Source organism: Sorex araneus, chromosome 2, assembly GCF_027595985.1.
Source record: "Sorex araneus isolate mSorAra2 chromosome 2, mSorAra2.pri, whole genome shotgun sequence".
Taxonomy (NCBI): Eukaryota; Metazoa; Chordata; class Mammalia; order Eulipotyphla; family Soricidae; genus Sorex; species Sorex araneus.
In genome coordinates this window covers 54504655-54529927 of record NC_073303.1, presented here as the reverse complement: position 1 = coordinate 54529927, position 25273 = coordinate 54504655, and the positions used below count along the sequence as shown (strand labels likewise).

At 58.3% G+C, this 25273-nt stretch overlaps 1 protein-coding gene across 1 annotated transcript; it reads left to right on the top strand.

Annotated features, from left to right (window-relative positions):
• The first annotated feature begins 669 nt into the window (after positions 1-669).
• TCEA1 (transcription elongation factor A1) lies at positions 670-25235 on the top strand. Its single transcript, XM_055129022.1, has 10 exons — positions 670-829; positions 7584-7646; positions 8690-8795; positions 9482-9569; positions 13011-13156; positions 13988-14044; positions 15238-15392; positions 17621-17767; positions 20318-20389; positions 23744-25235. The coding sequence occupies exons 1-10, from the start codon at positions 767-769 to the stop codon at positions 23750-23752; spliced, it is 906 nt and encodes a 301-aa protein (XP_054984997.1). The 5' UTR covers positions 670-766; the 3' UTR covers positions 23753-25235.
• Positions 25236-25273: the final 38 nt, after the last annotated feature.

The following is a 25273-nucleotide window of genomic DNA, read 5'->3' as shown; positions in this document are numbered from 1 at the left end:
CACTGAGGAAGTGCCCAGGCTGACCCAATGCACCTAGCCGGCTGCTGGCCGGTAGGTCGCGCACCCAGCGCGCCCGGCTCGCCTCCCGCCCCAGCGCAAACGGCGGGGCGGGGCGGAGCTCTGCGATCCGTTGGTAGCGCCTGGGACGCGCGCAGGGTGGGGGAGACCTGCCAGACCTGCGATTGGCTCCTGGGACGCGCGCGCGGGCGGGGGAGGCCGGCGATTGGCTCCTGGGACGCGCGCGCCGGGCGGGGCCCGCCCTGCGAGACCTACGATTGGCTCCTGGGACGCGCGCGCCGGGCGGGGTCCGCCCTGCGAGCGCTGCGAAATCTGCGATTGGCTGATATCCCCTGGGACGGGCGCATCGGGCGGGGTTCGCCGTGTGAGATCTGCGATTGGCTCCTGGGTGTGCGGGGCTGTGTGAGATCTGCAATTGGCTAGTAGCGCCTGGGACGCGCGCACCGGACGGGGTTCGCCTTGCGGCATTTGCAATTGGCTCCCGGAGGGAAGGTTCCGCCCTACGAGATCTGCGATTGGCGCTCGGGACACGCTCGCCGGGCGGGGCTCGCCCCGCGACGTCGGCGATTGGCTCCTGGTGTAGGGTGGGGCGGGCCTCGCGAGGTCGGCGGTCGGCTGGTCGCGCCTGGCGCGCGGCAGGCGCGATTGGCCGCGCCGGGGGGCGGAGCCGCGCCGCCGCCGGGCCGGGTTCGGGAAGGGCCTAGGCGCGGGCCTGGGTCAGCGCGCGTCGCCGACGGCCCGCGGCGCCATGGACGACGAGGTGGTGCGCATCGCTAAGAAGATGGACCGCATGGTGCAGAAGAAGAACGCGGTGCGCGGGCGGGCGGGGGCGCGGGCGGGGGCGGGCCGGGCCGGCGGGCGGGGCGCGGGCGGGCGGGCCGGGCCTGGGCTGCGGAGCCGCGGGCCGCGCGTCTCGGGCCGGGCCGGGGGCGCGGGGCCGGCGGGGCGGGAGGGCCGGGCCGGGCGGGGCGGGGAGGGGTGTGCGCCCCGGGCCGGGCGGGATGCAGCCGGGCGGGATGAGCCGTGCGGGCCGGGCTGGGCCGTGTGCGGGGCGCGGGTGCGGGGCGCGGCGCGGTGTCCCGGGGAGGGGTCCCGCCGCCCTGCCGCCCCCTTCCTCCCTCCCAGCGGGCGGGCGCGGGGCCGACCCGGGTGCGCCCCCCACCCCCCTTAGCGGCGGTGCCGTAAGTCTGGGAGACCCCGGGGCGCTCACGGGCTGCAGGTGACCCCGCGCTCGGCGCCTGCACCGCCCCCGCCCAGGGTCGCGCCGCGCCGGGTACCAGAGGGTGGGATGGGTACCAAGGGGTGGGATGCAGCGCGCGGCGGCATCTCCGAGGCCGTGGCGCGGGCCGGGGGCCGGGGGCCGGGGGCCGCTGGTTCCCTTCGCGCCCCGCCGAGCCCGCGGGCCCTGGCATCGTGTTTCCTTCCTGGGGGTCTTCTGGGGGTCGTCGTCGTAGCTCGGAGAATTGCTCTCAGCACTGCAGCTTCTTAGGTTTCCCTCTGGGGCCCCGCCCGCTGTGCCTGGCACCCACCCCGACCGCCCCGGACCCTGCGGGCGGGTCCCACCGGCCCCGCTGTCAGAGTCGAGCCCGGCCCGGCCCAGGGACACCTCTGCCTGTCCCTTTCGCGCCTTTGGCGAAGGGCAGGGCGATTGGCAGTGACCGTGCCCTGCCCGGTGTGTGACGGACGGTGTCGCTGGCTCCGGCCCAGGGCTGTCTTGGGGGGGGTCCCAGGGGGTCCCCCCCCGGCGATGCTCAGGCTCTGAGCATCTGCTCCTGGCTCTGCACTCGGGAGTTGTTGCTGATGGTGCTCGGGGCACCATACGGGATGCTGGGACTCGAACCCGGGTCAGCTGCGCGCAAGGCAGACGCCCTCCCCTCTGTGCTCTCGCTGCAGCCCCTGGTTGAGTTGGGCCGCGGTCCCCGCGGGTCCGAGGCCGGTGCGGGGACACAGCAGGGCAGGACTTCCCGGCCGACACGCAGCCTTTTGCGACGTGCCGTGGCTCCCTTGGCTTTGTCCTGCCCGGTTGGCTCTGCCGGCGGTGCTCAGGCCCCAGGCTGGCTCCTGGTGGGCCAGGGGCCCCGTGGTGCCCTGCTGTGCTTGGTCCCCCCACCCAGCCGCTTCACTGCTCGCCCTCGGCGTCTGGGCTCACCGTGCAGACGGTCACTGTGGGAACGGGAGAGTTATCGGTTCCCTAGACAGCCTTGACTGCAGAGGACAGACAACATCCTGAGGTGTCCTTCCCTCTCCCGCTCCCTGTGCTGGCGGGAATCGGGACGGGCCACCGGTGGCGGCAGTGCTCTGCGCTTGGTTGTGTTGAGGTATTCTGTTAGTCAGGAGAGTGGGCGTGGGCTTGAATCCAGGTCTAGGTGGAGGTGGGCATTCGTGTGGCGTGTAGTGATATTTACTTAAGGGGGGCACCCCCACAGTGCTCAGGGGTCACTCGGGAGCCGTAGGTGACTCGAACCCGGGCCTGCAGCCTGCCTGCGGCCCGCTGCTCCGGCCCCTCTCTGTGCTCTTGAGCATCCTGGGTGCTCACGGGCTCGGGTGGCTCCGGGAGGCGCTTTTCCCCGCTGACATCCAGCGGCGTGACCGGGCGCCGGCGTGTTTGTTTTCCTGCTGGAGCCGTGAGCTGAGTGGCCGGGAGTGCGCGTGGCCGCTTGCTTCCTCTTGCATCATTGTCTTCGCGGCTGCTGCAATCCCTCCAACGGGCCCTTCCAGGCGGCTGTGCTGGCGGGGGGCGGGGGGGTCCCCCCCGCACGGGCCGGCAGCGCCTCCTCCGGGGCCAAGCGTCTGCGTGTGCAGTGACTCGAGTCCTCGTGTCCTTTCCTGTCCCCGAGGCCCGGGTAGCCTCATCTCACGCGTTACCCTCAGCCCTGGGGGCGGGGGGGGGGCACGGTTTGACGGCTCCGGAGTCCCACCTGGTCAGCGGCCCTGAGACTCGGTGCCGTGTCTAAGCTTATCTAGGGCTGGAGTTTCCTCGTCTACACCTCGGGGATCGGGCGCGTGTCTGCGTCTACGTGGAAGGGGCAGTGAGCGGGAAGGAGACACAGTCCCTGGCGCAGGGTCATCACACACCTGCTGCAGAACTAGCAGTTTCTCCTGAGTTGGGTTCACGCGCTGCAGTGCTCAGGGGGGGCTCGGGCGGGTGCTGGGGTTACTGCCCGCCGTGTGGGGTCGAGCGGGGCTGCCGCCTTCCCCACTGCGCGCTCTCCCCAGGGCCTGGTGGTTTCGGGCGGGGGAGCACATGAGGCAGTGCTCAGGAGTAAGTCTTGGCGGGACACGGGACCGTGTGGAATACCGGGGCTCGAACCCGGGCCGGCCATGCAAGGCGAGCGCCCCGCCTGCTGTGCCATTGCTTCGGCCCTCACCTAATTTTTTCAAACTGTTCTTTCATGCCGACCGTTAGTTCTCTCTGTTGTTTTGCTTGGGGGCCACGCGGGAGGGGCCCCGGGCTTCCTCCTGGCGCTGTGCTCAGCAACCCCTCCAGGCGGGGCGCAGGGAGCCGTCTCGGGGTGCAGAGGCCGGCCCCAGCACAGATGTTCCTCGGACAGACAGACCGAAATAGCCCGGTGGACACAGTCTGGCTCAGTGCGTGCGCGGAGTTATTAATGAGAGATCCTAATTCTGTCCCGTTCATGACATTTAACTTTTCCTTTTTCCCAGCCCTTCTCTGACACCAGCTTTAGCACAGAGGGAGTGTGATGAGATTCATGCAGTCTAGCTCTTCCCTTGGAAGAAACCGAAGCCATATGGTGTTCGCAGAAAACTTGACTTATTTTTGTGTTTCTGGGCTGTGCATGGCTGCTCCCTGTCTGGGCTCAGTTCTCAGGCACCACTCCGGGCCGGGCGCAGGAGACGGTGCAGGGGTCGGGCCGGCTGCGCGCACGGCAGATACCTGCCTGTTGCACCCTCTTCAGCCCCCAGGACCTTGTTTTATTTATTTCTTAATTCTTATTTAAAAAATTTTTTGGGTCACACAATGAATGCCCAGGGGTTGCTCCTGGCTCTGCACTCAGGAATCACTCCTGGCGGTGCTGGGGGACCAGATGGCATGCCGGAGATCGAACCTGGGTCGGCTGTGTGCAAGGCAAACGCCCTCCCTGCTGTGCTCTTGCTCCTGCCTGACCTTGTTGTATTTCAGAGTATTTTGGGGGAAGGTTTGAGTGTTGGCTTGGGGCCGTATTCCACAGTGCTCAGGGCTCGCTCCTGGTGGGGCTTGGGGCCGCGTGCAAGCGTGTGCCCTGCCCGCTGGCCTCGCACTAAGGAGCTTCGGAAGCGTGGTTCTCTGTCCCCTTCCTTACTGACCCTGGTCAGCAGTGGACCAGAGTGACCCTCTGACCTAGGCAGGAGGAAGTTGCCTCAACAAGACACTCAGGTCCACAGTCTCCAAATCAGAACCTTTGGAGCCCGATACTTGAGAACTCCAATTTTTTTATATTTACAAATATGGTATGGTGCATGTGTATCCCGGTCTCCCGGGCAGAGAGTGGCGGTACGTTTAAAGTGTATATTTTTCTATAAGGGCTGTGTTTCACCAGAATTAGTTACTCCCAAATAAAATCAATTTATAGAATATTCCACCCCCCCAGGAGCTGACGTGGGGGTCGGCCGCATACGGTGGTGCCCGGGCTCGCGCCTGGCCTGTGCTCAGGGTCACTCCTGGTGGGGCGGGGGACCCTGCGGCCTGCCGGGGGCCGTGTGCACAACCAGTGCCCCCCTGCTGGACTGGCGCCCTGTCTGTAGGGTTTAACGTAAAGAAGCCCTTCACGTTGCGACTCACTGAAGTTCATTCTTACGGGCGGGAGCGATAGCACAGCCCCGGGCGTCTGCGAGGCCAGGGGTCAGTGCTGCCGGCCGGGGGTCAGTGCTGCCGCCCCGCGTGGTCCTGCAGCCCGGCCGGGGGTCAGTGCTGCCGCCCCGCGTGGTCCTGCAGCCCGGCCGGGGGTCAGTGCTGCCGCCCCGCACGGTCCTGCAGCCCTCGCACTCGAGAGTGACCCCCGCAGCGTGGGTGGCCCCAGGCGAGCAAACTGTGTTATTACAGTTGATTTCGTGCTCTCCTTCCAGCTTAGGTATTTAGAGGTGCCCGGTTAAGCTGAAGTGTGTCTGTTGCCAGAGGAAAAGCTTTTACGGTTTTATTAGCCAAGTCTAACATTAATTTAATTTTTGAGATTTTGTTTCAGTCACTGTTAATGTCAGCTTTATTTTGGGGGGTGGGGACACAGTCTGGTGCTCCGGGCCCTGGGGGTGGGGGTGGAGCGGGGGTGGCAGAAATGCCGTCCTGCGCTGGGCCTCTCCTGTCCAGGGGGGACTTTTTTCCGTAAGGATGGCCATGCTCTGGGGGCTCTTCTTGGGTCTTTCCTGGATCTGTTTCTCGGCGCCGGCTGCTCTCACTGGTTTGCACGAATAGTTTCAGTTTCTCCAAGGGCTTGAGAGTCCCTCGTGCCCCGGCAGTCCGCTTACTCGCTTTGGGTGTTTTTTTTGGGGGGGGGGGTCCCACCTGGCGGTGCTCAGGGCTGACTCCTGGCTCTGTGCTCAGCGAGCACTCCTGTGGGCTCTCGGGACCCTCCCCGCCGTGCTGTCTCTGTACCCTCCCTTCGTGTTGGGGCCGGGGGAGGGCCGGGCGCACACGCCCCGTCCTGGGTGCTCGCACTGCAGCTGGGGGTGCTCCCTGTTTTCCCCAGGCTCCCCTGGCAGTGCTCAGGGGCCGCTCTCGGCTTGTGCTTCCGGGACGCTGAGGGCTGGTGCCCACACCAAGCTATGCCCCCGCCCTGTGCGCTCTCGTTTCTCCGCCTCCCATCCACCATTGTGGTGCCCGGGGGCTCGCTCCCCTGTGGAGGAGCTGCCCGGCCATGCTGGGGGCCGGACTCCTCCCCGGTGCTCTCCAGGCAGGGGCTGAGCCACTGAGCTGGTCTCAGGCTCCAGGTATGGCCTTTGCACCCGGGGGAGGAGAGGGGCTGTACGGATGCAGCCCTGCACAGCACAGGCCGGCAGAGGGACGGCTGCAGGACAGGCAGGATGTGTCTCCTGGGCCATGCAGCAGGGCCTGGGAGCTGCCCTGGCGGGGACACAGCTGGGGAGGGGGACCCGGCCAGTGGGGCGTGGTGGAGGGGTGCTGCCTTCCCTGGGGGGTGCAGCCGTGGGCGGGTAGCCCGGGAAAGGCTCTCCCGGGGCTGTGCTAGCGTCCTCAGAGCAGCTGTGATGGGCCCAGGGGCCTCCTGGCGTGGTTTCACCCCCGGCTTGGTCCCCTGAGCGCGCGTGTAGCCTTGAGACCCCCGGGTGGGACCCCACCCCCCACCCCCCCAGAAACAGTTACGTTCTGGTTCTGCCTATGAACTAGCTTCGGAAACCCGGGCGGTTTGTTCTGCTTCTGTTTCCTCTTGAGGATGGAATGCATTTGCCTGATTTCAGTATTTGCGTGTAAAAGGGGATGCAGAACTTTCCGTCCCAGGATCCTTCTTCAGACGAAAATAACAGGTGCTGACGCAGTAAGAGTTTGAGGGGTTTTTACTAGTGGCAGTTGTAGTAGTGATGTGTCCCAATATAGTGCATTGAGCGAGTATAACGACGCCAGTATTTTAGAGTCCCTACAGAACGGCCAGGAGCTGAATGTCATTGTGAAATGCCCGCCGCGACCTGCAGGTGGCGCTGCCGCCTCCCGTCCCTGCAAGGACCCGGAGCTTATTTTCAGTGGTTTCTGGCCGGAAAATCAGAGTGGGTGGGTCCGTGAGCGATTCGGGAGGTGTTGGGCCGTCACAGAAGCACGTAGCTTCCACTCAGGACACTGAAGAAACCCCACGTGGCGTTAGACTAGTTCCACAGAATGACCGTTTGGCTACACAAGCACGCGGCAGGGAGGAGTGGAGTCGTGACCGGCGCCCGCTCGAGCAAATCAGTGAACAAGGGGATGACAGTGACACGGTGAATCCGTTCCTGTAGTAGGTGTCGCCCAGTAGGCGCGGTCCAGGCCGTGGCGGTTACAGCCCCTGGTTCCTAGTGGGCAGTGCTGGTCTGTGCACGGCCGCCCACCCTGCCTGGGAGTCCGCCCTTGCCCTCCCTCCCTCCCTCCCTCTCTCCGCCTCCCCCTCTCTCTGTTTCTATTATTTTCATTTCACTTGTATCACTTGTTGACCCGTTGATCTTCCATTTGCTGTTTTTTATTTAAATTATTTTTATTAAAAATTTTTAATTGAGTCAGTGATAGAAAGCTGTTTGTGACTGGGCTTCAGTCATGCAGTGCTCCAGCCCCGCCCTCCACCAGTGCACAATCCCCACCTCCAGGGTCCCGGCCTCCCTCCTGCCCCCGCCCCATGGAGGCAGGCTCTGTTCTTCATCCCCTCCTTCCCCTCCCCCCCCGGCCGGCTTCTGGCTTGCAGTAGAGATACTGAAAGGTCTTCAGGTGTGTCCCCGTCTCTGTTTCAACACTGAGCTCCTGTCCAAACTCTTCCTGCCCCCACCGTCACCCTGGCACAGGCAAGCCAGCCTCTGTGAGCCGCCAGCAGAAAGGGATAGATCAGACTTGACTTGATCGTGTGGGAAATTGAAAGTGAAATTACTTTATTTTCTAGGCCGGGGCATTGGATTTGTTGAAGGAGCTTAAGAATATCCCTATGACCCTGGAGTTACTACAGGTATGTGCTGGTGCGTCTCGTGAGCGGTGAGTCACTGTCAGAAATGCCGAGGCATCTTCAGTACCAGTGGATTTGGGGGGCGGTACTGTTTTACCATGTGAAACATTGTTAGGTTTTTTCTTTTCCTCAAATAGTAAAACAAATCAGCAGTCTCCCAGGTTCTTTCCTGGAACAGTGCTGCCTTCTTTGACAAGATTAATACTGAACCTTCAAGGTTGCTGGCGGGAATAAAAATCTCACTGTGAAGGTTTCACTTTGCCTCCTCTCGTGTTACAGTAAAGCCAGGAACTTCAGTTTTTCCTTCATCTCACAGTCTTATTCTTCACTGCTCACCTTTCTTCGTGGATTTCTCATCTATACCCACAATCAAGTATTTTATATTGCATATTACCAATAAATTGCTACCAGAGTGTTCACAAAATATTTCTCTAGAAGAAAATTAATGAAATTGTATCTCACTCTGGAGACATTAAATCCTTACCTGAGGGATTACAAATTAAGCCTTCTGTGTTAAACAGCTTTTTTTGGGAGGGGAGGGTCACACCTGGCAGTTCAGGGGAGCATATGGGATGCTAGGGATTGAACCCGGGTTAGCTGCATCCAAGGCAAACGCCCTCCCTGCTGTGTTAACCGTGCCACCCCCGAACACCTTTTGATTCCACGTTAGTTCTCAGTGCTAAGCAGTGACTTGAAGCTATCTTTGTCTTAAGACTACTGAGCACTGTTGTAAGAATTCCTGTGAAAGGGAGCTGGAGGGACAGTACAGCGGGGAGGGCGTTTGCCTTGCACGCAGCTGACCCGGGTTCGATTCCCAGCATCCCATAGGGTCCCCCGAGCACCACCAGGAGTAATTCCTGAGTGCATAGCCAGGAGTAAACCCCTGAGCATCGCTGGGTGTGACCCAAAAGTTAAAAAAAAAAAAAAAGACTTTCTGTAAAGGTTCTTCCCTACTCTAAGATGGAAACAGGAGTCTGGGGCAGGGAAATAAACTGCTAAGTTGTCTAAGGAAATCGTTTGCACAGAGTCTTGTTGTTGCATTGCAGTCCACGAGGATTGGGATGTCGGTGAACGCCATCCGCAAGCAGAGCACCGACGAGGAGGTGACGTCGCTGGCCAAGTCCCTCATCAAGTCCTGGAAGAAGCTGCTAGGTACTCGGGCCTTTCTTCGCTGGGCCTCTCTGAGGTTCTGTGGTCGCGCTTTTTCTCCTTTGGACCAGGGGCAAGCCGTGAGCAGCGCCTCAGAGCAGGAGGGAGAGGCCTTGCCTGACCCCCTTGAGGGGGTTGCCTTAGGGAACTTGGTCAAACCGAGGAGTTACGGTGCCTCTCCGCACACCAGAGCTCGTAGGATGACTTGCGCGGACATCATTTTCTTGTTGAAAATTTAGGATTCCCCCTTCCCCCCAGTCAGAAGCATTGCGATCTACAATCCTAAATCATGGGGTTCATGTGTGCAAATGTTCCAACACCACGTTCTCCACTGGGTGCCTGTAGCCCCCTGCTGTGGTCTCGGGCCCCTCTTACCCGCCCAGGCCCCTGCCCTGCCCTTGTTCACTCACCGGCTCTCGAGGATGTGTGTGTTTGCTTGTGGCCCCCGCCTCTGCTCAGGCCTTATTTCTGGCTCTTGGCGTAGGAATTGCTCCTGGCAGGGTCTAGGGGACTGTCGTGGTGCCGCCGTGGATTGAGCCGGGCCGACTCTGTGCGAGACAAGCCCCCTGCCCGCTGTGCTGTCACTCGGACCCTGGATTTCACTTTCTGTTGTTGAGTCTGTAGCCCATTACATACATTTATATTTACATTATATGCTAAAGTTTTTCACAGATTTCTTAAATTTTCAGATGGACCATCAACTGATAAAGACACGGAAGAAAAGAAAAAAGAAACTGCAATCACATCACAGAACAGCCCTGAAGCGAGGGAAGAAAGGTGCGTTCGCTCTTGGACCTTAACTTATGTTGACAGAGTTTGAACATTGCTTCCTTCATGGTCTTAAGATCCCAAATCTAAATTCTTCTATTTTCCAATCAAGCAGTTGGTAATTTATATACTCTAAGGTTTTTTGCTGCAGCAATAGCACAGCGGGTAGGATGTTGCTTTGCATGTGGCCAACCTGGGTTCGATTCCTCTGTCCCTCTCAGAGAGCCCAGCAGGCTACCGAGAGTATCCCACCCGCACAGCAGAGCCTGGCAAGCTCCCCGTGGTGTATTCAGTATGCCAAAAACAGTAACAAGTCTCACAGTGGAGACGTTACTGGTGCTGCTCGAGCAAATCGATGAGCAATGAGATGACAGTGAGACAGTGAAGGTTTCTTGCAAGAAAACAGGATGTGAATAAGCTCATTTACCTTGTAATTGACAAGTTTGATTGATTTGTTTCATTCATCAGGGCACACCTGGCGATGCTCAGGTCTTAGTCCTGGCTCTGTGCTCAGGGGCCTGTCCAGGTGGAGATTAGGGACCTTGTCTGGGGATTGACGCTGGCGTTCAGCCTCGTGCAAAGCCCCTGACCTGCTGTGCTGTTTCTCACGCACCTTGACACAGTCTTGGTGGGACCCAGTAGTTGATTTATTATTATTTTTTTTTGCTTTTTGGGTCACACCTGGCGGGCAGGCAGGGCCGGGCAAGGCGGGAGGCCTGCCTGTGGCTCCTGTAGGCTCACACAGTCCGTTTTAGTTACACGCTCTAGGTTTTGTTCACCTGGGATGATTCTTCAATAACTCTGTTACTGCCTTTAATATTCTTTATATATATTTATTTTGCTTTTTTGGTCACACCCAGTGATGCACAGGGGTTACTCTCTTGGCTCTGCACTCAGGAATTACCCCTGGCGGTGCTCGGGGGACCATATGGGATGCTGGGAATTGAACCCGGGTCAGCCGCGTGCAAGGCAAATGCCCTCCCCGCTGTGCTATCGCTCCAGCCCCTGTAGTTGAGGTTTAAGGTAGAACCTCTCCACAGAAGTGCAGTCATCCCCCAAAGCATGGAGCTACAGTGCTTGAGGTGTGGCCATGTAAGCAGTTGTTAATGTAGCTGACCCGGGTTCGATTCCCAGCATCCCATAGGGGGCCCCGAGCACTGCCAGGAGGAATTCCTGAGTGCAGAGCCAGGAGTAACCCCTGAGCATCGCCGGGTGTGAGCCAAAAAGAAAAAAAAGAGAGAATTTTTTTTTTTAATGTTTATCTTACACATGAGTAAGGTCAATTTTTTTTTTTCTTTTTGGGTCACACCCAGCGATGCTCAGGGGTTACTCCTGGTTTTGCACTCAGGAATTACTCCTGGCAGTGCTTGGGGGACCATATGGGATGCCGGGGATCGAACCCGGGTCGGCCGCGTGCAAGGCAAACGCCTTACCCGCTGTGCTATCGCTCTGGCCCCCCAAAAAAAAGAGAGAATTTTGAGACTATTGGAGAGTTGTCCCCTGGAGAAGATGCATCTCCGCGTGTCAGGTTGGTTCTCAGTGGCCCGGGAGCTGCCGAGGGCTTCTCCACTTGGGGTGTCTGGTGGAAGGAGGAAGCAGCCCCGTTAGGGCTCGGGAAGGAGGCCCGGAGTGTCGGAAGTGGGGCCGGAAACAGGCGGGCAACTGAGCACGTGGCCGGGGCTGCAGGGGCAGGCAGCGCAGCCCTGGTCTCCTGAGCACAGCGCCAGGAGTGACTCCCAGCACAGCCACGCGGGGCCCACACCACACTAAAACCAGGCAGACAGAAGGCGCGTGGTTGAACGATGGTCACGCGGGATAGTCACGCATCGACCTGGTTCGCTTTCCTCGGGGAGTCACACAGAGGGTCCATCCTGTTCCCGCCTTGAGCAGCTCGGCCTGCCATCCCGGGCAGAGGGGCGGTCCCAGGGAAGGGCTCTGGCCTCGAGGGCGCTGGCCCGGGCTTGACTCTCCCGCCCGGTGTGTGGTTCCTCGAGCCCTGCCAGGGGCCCAGCGCTGCCCTGAGCACTGCTGGGGGAGCCCCACACCGAGCGCCAGGCGGAGAGTGACGCAGGGTCAGGAGGGCTGCTCTCTGCTCCCCAGCGCCGGGGCCAGTCGCCTCCAGCCCTGCTGGACTCGGCCATGAGCTGACCGACGGGGAAGGCCTTGCCCCCCTGGAAGTCACGGTGGCAGAGCCCTGGGTGTCGGACGGGGAGCTGGGTGGGTGTCTGAGGAGAACGGTGCGCGCGTGACGTCTCCTCGAGGTCTGTGTGCGGTTCCCGTGCTGTGGGGAGAGTGCCGGAGGGTCGGGGCGGTGCAGCAGCTCAGACCCTCGCAGGGGGGTGAGCGAGGGAGATGAGAAAGTTGGGGCCGATATCTTGAGTGAATAAAGGTTGTTACCAACCAAAAAGCACTTTGCTAAGACTCTCAAGGAGTTAATCAGAAGCAGGTAAATGATCACTCAGGTGTAAAGTTGTCTAACTGCTGTTCTTTTTTTAAAAATGTTTTTCTTTTTTGGTGTGCTCGGGTTGTTCCTGGCTCTGAACTCGGGGGTCACTCTTGTTAGGCTCAGGGGGCCAGATGGGGTGTTGGAGGCTGAACCCAGGTTGGCCAGGTGCAGGGCAAACACCCTCCCCGATGGACTATCACTCCAGTTCCGCAGAATTGCTAAACTTCTGACTGATTGAGTCCATTTCTGCAGAGTAACTGACACTCCTTTATATTTTCATAGTCATTTGGTTTTTATTTTGCAAGATGTGTCTTAAATAGAAACCATGCTGTTTTTCAATCAGTCAGTTTTTCAGATGTTTCCTCTTCCTGTGTTTGTTTAGAACTGTCATATTCTTGGGGTCATCTCTGCCTTTTCCACAGTTGCGACCCTTCCTAGTTGGGTTGATCTGTGCTGTGCATTTCTTTTTTTTTTTTTTGCTTTTTGGGTCACACCCGGCAATGCACAGGGGTCACTTCTGGCTCATGCACTCAGGAATTACTCCTGGCCGTGCTCGGGGGACCATATGGGATGCTGGGATTCGAACCCGGGTCAGCCGCGTGCAAGGCAAACGCCCTACCCGCTGTGCTATCACTCCAGCCCCTGCATTTCTATTTTTAAATACTGCTCAGTGGCTAAGAGGCGAATCAAGGGGCATTTTGGGGCCTGGGGTTACATCCGGAATACTCTGGGGTTACTCCTGGCGCTGCGCTCGGGTCACTCCTGCTCGTGTTGGGGACCCTTGGGCTGCTGGGGGGCAGGCCTTGGTCAGCCGCGTGGGAGGCGGGCGCCTTACCTGCCGCGCCCTCCCCACGCTGCCGTCACTCTAAGCTTCTAAGTTTATGCGCTTTTAGATGAATCGCTTTAAAAAATCATCTATTTTGGCCAAAGAGTTGTTTTTTGGGCGTAATAGCAATGTTACTTCAGGTGAGTTCTGATTTCTTTCTGGGGTGTGTGTGTTTCAGTAGTTCCAGTGGCAGCGTCAGCAGCAGGAAGGATGAGACGAATGCTCGGGACACGTACGTTTCCTCGTTCCCTCGGGCGCCGAGCACATCCGATTCGGTCCGGTTGAAGTGTCGGGAGATGCTAGCCGCAGCTCTCCGGACAGGAGGTGAGTGGGGTGTTCGCTGGTCCGTTGCTGGGCCTGTTGGGCACCATGGCTGCCGCTTCCACGCCCGTCCTTCTGTGCCCCGCCCGCGGCGTCTGCTAGCTGGGGCTTGTTGCCGGGGCGCTGAGGACAGCAGGTCAGGGCCCTGCCCTCAGCTCCCGGGGGAGTCCCCGAGAGCGGTGCTCGCTGGGGTCCAGACGCTGTGGTAGGCAGTGACCCGTGAGACAGTCGTGAGCACGCGGCTCCCAGCAGAGCTGCCGCACAGCAGAGTCACTTCTGAAGGGCCAGAGTGAGTGTGACCTGCTCTCCCTCTTTGGCCACCCTTCTGCTCTGACTTTCTCACTGCACCTTATCTGTGCTTTGCTTTTTCCTTCCTGCCTCCTTTTTCTCTGTCCTTCTGAATATTTGCATAGCCGTCTTCTGGGTGTCAGTGCATGTGACGGCAGCTGAAGTGAGCAGTTCGTTGCCGTGCAGCCTGAGTCCCAGGAGATAAGGCTGTTCTTTCTCTAACTTGCTCTGCCCTCTGCTGGAGCAGCCAGCCTTGGTGGAGCTGTGAAATGAGTTGCCTGCTAGACCAGCTCCTCCCTCACTCCTGAGTGCTCGCGAGTCATCCCTGCAGGAGCACTGTGGACTTCCAGTGAATCCAAAGGAGAAATCCAGTGGAAGCTGGCAATCTGGTCAGGTGACCAGGTCCCAGTGATGCAAAACCCAACAGGTCCATTGTAGAAGGCAGATGGGATTAAGGTCTAGGAATGTAGTTTATCTTATTTTTACGTATGAAAATTTTAAGTATGTTTGTCGGTTCTCTTGATAACTCTTTGTGCCTGTATTTAGATGACTACATTGCTATCGGAGCTGACGAGGAGGAATTGGGATCTCAGATCGAGGAAGATATCCTTTGTGAATATACTCATCGTTGTTTCTGGTCATCTGTCCATCTTTCTTTCTAGAATTCACAGTCTTGCCCTTTTTAACTTTCTGTCTTGATCGTAGTGTTCTAGTGGGAACGGAGAGGAGTATCTTACTTTATTGTATTTTTTAAATTTTTTTATTTATTTTTTGCTTTTTGGGCCACACCCGGCGACACACAGGGGTTACTCCTGGTTCTACACTCAGGAATTATTCCTGGCAGTGCTTAGGGGACCATATGGGATGCTGGGATTCGAACCCGGGTCGCCTTCGTGCAAGGCAAACGCCCTACCCGCTGTGCTATCGCTCCAGCCCTGTATTTTATTCTTGATGCCTTGTTTCCTGGTCATTCGAAAGTAAAACACATCACGTTGATCATGTCCCAGGTTGAGAGTTCACCGGGCAGAAGGCAGAGAGTACGCTGGGCCCGGGGGCAGTAGAGGGTCAGCGCGTTTCCACAGCCCGAGGCTCACCTGGGGGGCCGAGAGGGTGGAGGGGACACCCTGGGGAAGGCTCTGGGGGGCTTGGGCTGTGTTGGGGTGACCTGGCACTGTCCAAGGGGAGACAGAAAACGGCCCTGTCAGAAAGGGCCCTCGGGCTCGGCGTCTGCTGGGGCCTGTTCTCAAGGTCCATCACTGCTCAGCTGGGCTGGGAGGGGCCAGGGCCGCCGTGGACAGTCCCTTTGCAGAAGGCCCGAGGGACAGCGGGCACCCCTGCTGGGGCAGGTTCGGAAAGGAGAGAGCCAGTCCCGGGGGACACCAGGCATCCTTGCTGGGGGCTGGGGCGGGATCGGGAGGGAGAGAGCCAGCCCCGGGGGACACTGGGCACCCCTGCTGGGGGCTGGGGCGGGTTCGGGAGGGAGAGGGCCAGCTGACGGTCAAGCCCTGGTTAGACCGTGCTCTGGGTGGGCCGGAGAGGCAGCTTACGGGCTTGGAACCGGAACTGATTTTTGAGACCCTGCTAATCTGTGTTGTGGAAGGGAGCCTGGTCTCCATGGCCGCCAGGACAGGTGCTGGTCACTGGTGATAGAGACCCAGGAGTCGGCCAGAGACAGGGTCTCGGTAACTTGCTCTAAGCTGAAAGCAGTCTGGGGGACCTCTTTGGAATGTCAGGGACTCTTGCTTGGTAGAGTAGGATTTCTTTCTTGTGACCCTCTTTCCTTAACGACCCAGTACCTATATATCAAGAGATACGGAATACAGACATGAAGTACAAGAATAGAGTACGGAGTAGGATATCCAACCTCAAGGATGCCAAGAACCCGAATTTAAGGAAAAATGTATTATGTGGGAATATTCCTCCTGACTTATTCGCTCGAATGACAGCAGAGGTGAGTACTGTGTGCGTAGTAGGGTTTGATCGTGTAGTCTGAGCAGACAGTACAGTGCTAAGTGGTTCTTGTGATAAGTTCTTCCTAGCTCCCTGTGTGTGTGTAGGCTGGACAGATACTTCTCATACTAAGTCTTACCTTGTACTTGGCTCTCACTGTGGTGGTGGCCCTGTAGCCTGGACAGGTGCTTTATGCTTCTGAGGTCAGCGCCCTGTCCCTCCACAGCAGCACGACCTTTGGCTTTGCCTTAAGCATTGCCTAAAAAAGTCATAAGCAATTTAAAAAAAAATTTTTTTTTTTTACTTGAATCACAGTGAGGTGCACAGTTCGAGGTTGCTCGTGATGGGGTTCAGTCACACGGTGTGCCGGCACCCGTCTCTTCACCAGTGCACGTTTCCCGCCACCGGTGCCCCCAGCCCCCCCACCTGCCTCAATTTTTTGGTACTTCCCGAAAATACTCGGTCTTTTCCCAGTTGGACGTCTGCTTTGTGTCGAGATCTGTATCTCAGCAGATGACGTAGTGGTCAGTCTCCTGACGACTCGGTGTCGTGCTGGGGCCACGTGAGCAGTGCCGGGTGGGTCTGGGGCCGAGTGGGAGCAGAGTCGGGCCCAGCCCTGACCGCCTCCCTCCTCCCCAGCCCTCGGAAGCTGGAGGCGGAACCCCGCCGAGCTCTGACGCCGTCTCCTCTCCTGGTGGGTTGTTTCCTGAGTGTCAGTGGCCTGGCGGACAGGCCAGCTCTCGGACCCCATCCCCGCAGCGTGCAGTGTCTCTGGGGAAGTGGCCGAGCTGCCCCGTCTCCTGTGGGTTGGAGTTGAACCCGCAGGTTTGGGCCCACACGCGCCCCAGCAGCCATGTTCCGCGGGGGTGGGGGCTGTCCGTGCCCGGCAGAGCTCCAGGGCTGCTCGCTGCGTCAGGCGTCGCTGGCGGTGGGCTGAGGGTGCCAGTTGCTCGGGGCGCTGGCCCCTCGGTCCCGTCTCCGGCCCGCTGCTCCGAGTGGCCCGGCAGCAGGAGGCCTCGCGTCTTGCTGCCGTGCTCTTGGCGCTCTGAGGTGGTGGCAGGTTCGGGCGTGGGCCGCTGATGCCTCCGCGGGCAGGTCCCGGGGACCCGTGTGCTCGTCCACGATGGGCCTTGCCCGGATTGGTTCTTGCGTTAGCAGTAGCAAGAGTGATTCCTAAGAGTCTGACTTTCGAATTGATTTGCCGTCGTTCTTTGGGAAGAAGGTTTCCCCTTACAAGCCCAGACTCGGAGTCTGTCTCCTCTGGTCTGACTAGCAAAGATGGTTCTTCCCCTCTGGGCAGTCAGTGTCCAGGAGCGGGGGGGGGGGGCGGGGGGGGTGCTCTGGCAAGGTGGAGCCCAGTCCCTCTGCGTCCACGCGTCAGCACACTGCCTCCCGTCAGACCCTCTCTGGCTCCTGGGGACTGGTTCTTTGCCGTCATGCTTTTTCAAACCCGGCAATGCGCAGGGGTTACTCCTGGCTCATGCACTCAGGAATTACTCCTGGTGGTGCTCAGGGGACCCTATGGGAGGCTGGGAATCGAACCCGGGTCAGCCACATGCAAGGCAAATGCCCTACCCACTGTGCTGTGGCTCGAGCCCCTGCCGTCATGTGTCTGAAGATGAGGATTGTTCTGTCTCTGAGGGCAGGGTGGGCTTATGTTAACGCCTCTGTTCGTGTTACTAGCGTCCCCGTGCTTTCGGGCTGAGGAGGCCCTAGCTACTCCCGCATGTCTGCTGACGGAGCTGGAGCAGACAGTCTCCTACGGGCCGTGGTCCTTTGTTGGGCTGGGCTGGGGGCCCGGTGGTGGGGACCGCAGTGGACACTGCCGATGTCCGTTCTGCAGGAGCACGTGGTTCCTGTACGAGCCTTCGTCCACACCCCTCGTCCTATACATGGAGTTAGAGGGTGGTAACAGCAACCTTGAGAGAGAGCAGGAAGGAAAGGGCCTGCCCTGGAGGGGGGAGGCGGGGCGGGGCGGGGCGGGGGCGGGCGCGGGCGCTGGTGCAGGGACGGGTGGTGGATCATTGTGTGACCAAACCCAGTCAGGAGCAGCTGTGCAAGGGTCCGTCTCATGAATATTCAGCTAAAAAATAAAAAAAAAATAAGTAAAAGCAAAATCTAAAAGACCAGCGGGGAGAAAAACTCTCGCTCGGAGAGCCTTGAAGGTTGGCTCTGTCTGTGGTGCTCGGGCCTCGGCAGGCGGCGCTGTGACGGCCTGTCCCTCCGCAGGAGATGGCCAGCGACGAGCTCAAGGAGATGCGGAAGAACCTGACCAAAGAGGCCATCCGGGAGCACCAGATGGCCAAGACGGGCGGCACCCAGACGGACCTGTTCACCTGCGGCAAGTGCAAGAAGAAGAACTGCACCTACACCCAGGTGGGCGCGAGCGGGCCCCGAGGGCCTGGGGGGGGCTCTCCTGCCGGGCGCGGGGCCCGCCCCTTTGGAATGCGTCGGTGTGTCAGGCTTCCAGACAGCTCGGCCCAGGTAGCTGAGGCCACGTGGTTCAGTAGATTGATGAAATTTTGCAGAACTTGATAAAACGGACATTTCCCCCGTGAACAGTCCACGGGCCGGAGAGACGGTCCAGCGGGCAGCACGGACTGCCCAGGCTGGCCCCGCCCGCTGGGGCCGGAACAAAGGCTTTTAGGACGACTAACCAGAAGACTTCTCGCTGTTGCTCTGTAACTCTGATGATGGTGATGACTCTGTGTGTGTGTGTGTGTGTGTGTGTGTGTGTGTGTGTGTGTGTGTGTGTGTGTGTGTGTGTGTGTTTTGCTTTGCTTTGTTTGGGTTTTGGTTTTTGTGTGTGTGTGTGTGTGTGTGTGTGTGTGTGTGTGTGTGTGTGTGTGTGTTTTGCTTTGCTTTGTTTGGGTTTTGGTTTTTGAGCCACCCTGGCTATGCTCAGGGCCCACTCCCGGCTCTGTGCCCAGGGCCCACTCCCGGCTCTGTGCCCAGGGCCCACTCCTGCTCTGTGCTCAGGGCTCACTCCCAGCTCTGTGCTCAGGGCTCACTCCCAGCTCTGTGCTCAGGGCTCACTCCCAGCTCTGTGCTCAGGGCTCACTCCCAGCTCTGTGCTCAGGGCTCACTCCCAGCTCTGTGCTCAGGGCTCACTCCCAGCTCTGTGCTCAGGGCTGACTCCCTAGCTCTGTGCTCAGTGCTCACTCCTGCTCTGTGCCCAGGGCTGACTCCTGCTCTGTGCTCTGGGCCCACTCCTGGCTCTGTGCTCAGGGCCCACTCCCGGCTCTGTGCTCAGGGCTCACTCCCGGCTCGGTGCTCAGGGCTCACTCCCGGCTCTGTGCTCAGGCTCACTCCCAGCTCTGTGCTCAGGGCTCACTCCCAGCTCTGTGCTCAGGGCTGACTCCCTAGCTCTGTGCTCAGTGCTCACTCCTGCTCTGTGCCCAGGGCTGACTCCTGCTCTGTGCTCTGGGCCCACTCCTGGCTCTGTGCTCAGGGCCCACTCCCGGCTCTGTGCTCAGGGCTCACTCCCGGCTCGGTGCTCAGGGCTCACTCCCGGCTCTGCTCAGGCTCACTCCCGGCTCGGTGCTCAGGGCTCACTCCTGGTGGTGCTGGGGAACCCGACGGGGTGCTGGGACTGAGCCTGTGCCAACCTTCCCTGTGCTGCCACCCAGCCCTAGTGTTGGGTGTCACTAGCTTTCCCTTCTGTTGTTGGATGTTGCGGGGCGGGGGTGGGGCCGGGTGGGCGTCGAGCCTGGCCTGGTGCCCGGGGACTTCTGGGGATGGGGGCATGAGCTGGGTCAGCGGGAGCGAGGCCGAGGCTGACCCGGGACTGTCTGCCCTGCGTCTTTCCTTCCCCGTGTTGGAGGTGGTTGGGGGGAGCAGCCCGCCCAGTGTCCAGTGCTCCCGGCTTGGAGCTCCTGAGCCGCCGGCACCCAGGATGGTGTCCCTGTGCAGGGCGGGGGCGGGAGTGGCCCCGGCTGCTGGAGGACGGGCGCCTGTCTTGCGCCGGCCCTTGCGCCCTCCGCTGTGGCTGCCTGTTCGGGGGCGGGGGTCCCAGCGGGCGGAATAGTTCTGAGTCCACAGCCTCACTGGTTCTCGAGGAAACACCGTGTCTCTTGTCTTCGGGGGAGGCTGGCCCAGCCCGGGGCCCTTCGGGGACCCGGACAGTGTGCTTATCCGGGGCCTCAGGCCCACGTTTGGGGGTGCCCGGGGCTCTGGGGCGGGGCGTGTGTAGCGCGGACCCTCTTCCTGGCCCGAAAATTGGCATCTCGTGAACACTGCTTGGCTTGTCAGTGATTGCCATGTTTTCATGTGTGTGGTCTCTGTCAGAGTGGTTTGATGAGTGACTTTACGTGATCCCCCATTAACCGGGATAAACTGCACGTGAAAAGTGAGAAGGAAGGCCTTGGGGAAGGCCCGGCGGTGAGCGCTGTCCACGCCCGGTGCTCTGTTCGGGGGAGCGCTGTCCACGCCCAGTGCTCTGTCCGGGTGAGCGCTGTCCACGCCCAGTGCTCTGTCTGGGTGAGCGCTGTCCACGCCCAGTGCTCTGTCCGGGTGAGCGCTGTCCGTGCCCAGTGCTCTGTCCGGGGGAGTGTCCGTGCCCAGTGCTCTGTCCGGGGGAGTGTCCGTGCCCAGTGCTCTGTCCGGGGGAGCGCTGTCCGTGCCCAGTGCTCTGTCCGGGGGAGCGCTGTCCGTGCCCAGTGCGCTGTCCGGGGGAGCGCTGTCCATGCCCAGTGCTCTGTCCAGGGGAGCTCTGTCCGGGGGAGCGCTGTCCGTGCCCAGTGCTCTGTCCGGGGGAGCGCTGTCCGTGCCCAGTGCTCTGTCCGGGGGAGCGCTGTCCGTGCCCAGTGCTCTGTCCGGGGGAGCGCTGTCCGTGCCCAGTGCTCTGTCCGGGGGAGTGTCCGCGCCCAGTGCTCTGTCCGGGGGAGTGTCCGCAAGAGTCTGATGTGTCCCACCTGTCCTCTGCAGGTCCAGACTCGGAGTGCTGATGAGCCCATGACCACGTTTGTCGTCTGCAACGAGTGTGGGAACCGGTGGAAGGTACGTGTGTCTCTGGGCGCGCTCTTACGCGAAGCGCGTGACTCTGGGGCCTTGGCCTCGGCCCCGGGTGCCTGCCCAGACTAGCCAGTCCCCGCACTCAGCAGTGCCCCACGCTGGAGTCGGGAGTGGCGCTTGGTGTGGAACCTCCCGGGACAGACTGAGACGCAAAGTTAACTCCTCAGCCTAAAGCCAGAAACCCACCGGTGCCCACACTGCCACGGGGACGGCTGTCCCCCGGTCACAGGTGCCCACACTGCCCACACTGCCGCGGGGACAGCTGCCCCCCGGTCACAGGTGCCCACACTGCCCACACTGCCACGGGGAAGGACGGCTGCCCCCCGGTCACAGGTGCCCACACTGTCCACACTGCCGCGGGGACGGACGGCTGCCCCCCGGTCACAGGTGCCCACACTGCCCACACTGCCGCGGGGACGGACGGCTGTCCCCCGGTCACAGGTGTCCACACTGCCCACACTGCCGCGGGGACGGACGGCTGTCCCCCGGTCACAGGTGCCCTCAGTACCAGCCCCTGGTTCCTTCCTTCAAATGTTTCATTCATAATGACCGTGGAAATAAAACACTGGCAGCAATTAGATTTCTGTCCTTACATTTAAAATTCCTCTGCAGGTAAGACTTAAGCGCAGAGAAAGGACTGGAGGAGTCTTGATTCAGGTCTCGGGTCCCATGTGTATTATGCTTACTTTAAACACAAAATATTTCACAAGTATGCCAGCTAAAGTCAGCCCACTAATTTGGGGGGGAGGAAAGAGTTGCACCTTAAAGGGGCGTTCATTTAGGTTGTAAATGAGTTTTCCCACTCTGCTTCTGATTGGATATTAAAGGATCCACAGTGGTAAGAATCAATAGACATTTTTATTTTATTATTTTATTTTTATTTTATTTTAGCTTTTTGGGTCACACTCGGCGGTGCTCAGGGGTTACTCCTGGCTCTGTACTCAGGAATTACTCCTGTGGTGCTGGAGGACCATATAGGATGCTGGGAATCGAACCCAGGTCGGCCGTGTGCAAGGCCAACGCCCTCCCCGCTGTGCTGTGGCTCCATCCCAGAATCAGTAGGCATTTAAGATGCATGAGTCATACTCGTGGGCACTACCGGCTCATCCTTTGCTTTTCAGCTACAAGCATAGTCTTCGTGTTCCACTTCTAGAGACACAAACATAAGTCTAGTTTGCTCGGGTACGGAAGGAGCGGCTGGAGAGGCCCCGGGGCATGTCAGACAGTCCCCGAGTCCCCAGAACGAGACCACTGCTCAGGCTCCTGCTCTGAAGGACCCTCCTAGAGTCGCAGCATGACCCTTGAGTTACTCTGGGGCGTGGTCTGCACCCAGCAGTGCTCGACTGAGCTGAGGTGACTTCCTGCAGCGCCAGCGACTGAACCTGGGCCCCCATGAGGCGTCTGCGGAGGGCCCAGAACCAGCACTGCGCTGGGGTCAGTGCTGGGGCCAGCCTGGGCCCTTGAACAGAGCGTTGGCTCTCCCGCCAAGCCATCCCGTCCCGGGCGGCTGGTCTAGTTTTGTGGATATCTTGCAGGGTTCTGGGGGTTGGGGGGATGGTGGCGTCAGGTCATACCCAGCTCAGGGCTTACTCCACTCCGCACTCCAGGGTGCTGGGGGCCTTTGGGATGCCGTGCTCAGAGCAGGTGCCCCTGTGCGAGGCCAGCACCGGACTGTTCTCTAGCCAGACCAGGATCTTCTTCCTTTCCTTTTTTTTTTTCTTGAAGAATGATCCTGGGGCTGGAGTGATAGCACAGCGGGTAGGGCGTTTGCCTTGCACGTGGCCAACCCGGGTTCAATTCCCAGCATCCCATATGGTCCCCTGAGCACCGCCAGGGGTAATTCCTGAGTGCAGAGCCAGGAGTGACCCCTGAGCATCACCAGGTGTGACCCAAGAAGCAAAAAAAAAAAAAAAAATCCTTACATAAGTTTTTAAGTTTGTTTGCTTATTTTGAATTGCTCATAGAGGTTGTCCTTTTTCCCTGAAAATCAGAATTGAATCGAAAGACAGTGGGGGGAGGGTATGTCTTCCTCAAGTATGGCATGGACCCTGGGCTGTAGACACTCATTTAGGGGTTGAGGCCAGTTTAACTTATTTTTGTTTTTAAAACTTGAATCTCCATGAGTCACAGAGCTTCTGTAAGCAGAGGCCCTGGTGTTACGGGCTCATGACCTGGACCAGTGGCTTGCCCACTTGCCAGGTGTTTGTGGCACTGGCCCGTATGAGGCAAATGGTCTTTCTCGTTTCATTGCATTTGTGTTCGGGCCACACCGAGTGCGCTCTGGGATCCCTCCTGGCAGGCCTCAGGGACCATGTGGGGTGCCGGGACCAGCCCACTGGGCTGTGTGCAAAGCCGGCCCTCCCCACTGCACTGTCCTGCCCTCGGGACATGTCTTTTCTTTCTCAGTTCTGTGGAGAGTAGCTGGCGACTGCTTGAAGATTAACTCTTGGGTTTGTTTTACATGGCAAGTGGTTACTGATATTATGGGCTTATTGCAGTATTTATTTTATTTTCTTTTTGGGTCACACCCGTCAATGCACAGGGGTTACTCCTGGCTCTACACTTAGGAATAGCTCCTGGCGGTGCTTGGGGGACCATGTGGGATGCTGTGAATCGAACCCGGGTCGGCTGTGTACAAGGCAAACGCCCTCCCTGCTGTGCTATGCTCCAGCCCCTGCAGTATTTTCTGAGTGTAGACTATGGCATAGGCTCCAGCACAGTTCCTATTGGGTTCTAAGATTGAATTTCAGATCAGAAACGGTGGCCAAGGTGGTTTGCTCTGGGTGTTCAAATTAGAAATGAAATTTTCAGTTAGAAAATATCAAGAAGAGGGGCCAGAGCAATAGTCCCGCGAGGAGGGCATTTGCCTTGCACGCGGTCAACCCGGGTTTGATCCCCGGCGTCCCTTTGGGTCCCCCGGGCCCGCCAGGAGGAAGCCCACTGGGTGTGGCCGGACCCCTCTCCTCCCCGCAGAGTAATAAATCTCCAGGGAGAGGGCCCGGTGGGAAGCGTGTCACGGCCGCGGAGTGGCCCTGCAGGGATGGGAGCACTTGCCACTGAGCGGGTCATCCTGGCACCACATCTGGTCTCCGTGCTCCCCGAGCTGTGCTCGAGCCGAGCACTTCTGGGCGCCCCCTCGCCTGCCTCCCCTGCCCCAATGTTTTGCCAGTGGTTCCTTAGATGCTCCTTCAGAGCCTAAGTCAGAGCCGCCGGTCAGCTTCCTGTCCTGATGGCTCCCTGGTGAGGACGTGTGCCATGTGCGTGTTTCTCGTGGGACGGGTTGTAGCCGCTTGTTTGTGTTAAAGGTCTCACCAAAAATAATTTGTTTTCTTTTGACAGTTCTGTTGAATTGGAAGAATTGGAAAAATTTCTGGACCATTAAGAAAATGGATTTTATAATTAGTTTTAAAGCTAAGCAGAGCAACTAGTTTCCTGCAAATCAGATTTTTTAAGTAATGTACATCCTTTGGGTTAGATTTTGTTCCTGACAGCATCCCTTCCTGAAAAGCCGCTATAGTGTCAGAGTAGTAGAAAGACCATTTAATTGTATGGCATCTGTTTCAAAACATTCTTTCTCTTTTTTTTTTTATAAGTAAGTTGATATTAAATTTTTATCAGTTAAACTGGCAGTTTCTTTTCACCTATTTTCCTTCTTGAAGGAAAATGTACCTTAACAATATTCCTGTCTGAGGCATATGTAGTAGAAATGTTATTTTTCTCAGTTAATACAGAAATGGATAAATGGAAATTACATATCTCCCCCCAATTTTGGCATGTACCTGCAAATAGTGAAGGAGGAGAAAAGGTAATATAATTTAAAATTTTATCAAATGTGTATTCAGATAATACCAGCTTATCTAAATTGTACATAATATTTGAACTAGAATATGAAATTGATCTTAATTATTATGTTCATAAGTCTGGGTAAATTAGATATTTTGCATTTGTAACTGATCATCACTTGTAATTTCTTGTACATGTTTACTACTTGTTCTTTATTAATAGATTTATTTCACTTTTGGAAACACGGCTTTGTTGAAATCAGTTTGGTTTTATTTGCCTGTTTCGAACAGCCTTTCAGTTTGGTAGACTTCCTAAATCTCAACCCAGGCCGAGGGAAAACGCCCAGCCACTCCCCCTCCCTGGGAAGACCTGTGTTAGCATTTCCCCTAGCGGAGTCCCTGTCAACAGTTCTCGGCTTGTCCTGGGTTTGGAGATCTGTACTCTCCGGAGACTAAGTTTCGGACTGACTTGTAGAGTCCCTTGTATCATTAAGACCGGCCGTTCCCTGAGGAGGTTGCGGGTAAGATAGAAGCGTTTTTGTCCAGTCTTGTTGTTGGATGAATGGGGTAGTAGGCGGCCTGTGACACCTTGGGTTGACACGGAAGCCCTGCCTGGCCGGCCGCAGGCACCACCGGTTCTGCTCGGAGTCGGGCTGGCTTCCACGCGGCTCCTGGGCTGCGCGTGCTCTGGCGTGTCCCGGTCACTGTCTCGGAGTCACGTCACCCGACCTCCGCCTTGCCATGTTGAGCCTTGGCCCTGCTGCACACCCAGGAAGACATCGGTGTCTGCTCCCCTGTCCCGTCTGTCCCCGGCCGTTCCTGCAGATCAGGTGATGTGATACAGAGGACACTTCCCAGAGCTCCCGCTGAGGGCTGGCCACCGACCCCACTCCGCCCCTGCTGTGTAGGCCTTGGTTTCCATCCTTTTCAGAATTGAAGTGGATTTTTGAAAGAACAATTGAAGAATGACGTTAAAATTCTCCTGCGTTAAAATTAAGTGATCCATTTTGAGATTTGTAACTCAATAAAGTTTCTTGTTATTAAACACACCACATCTTGTCATTTTATTTAGACTCTGAAGTTGGCC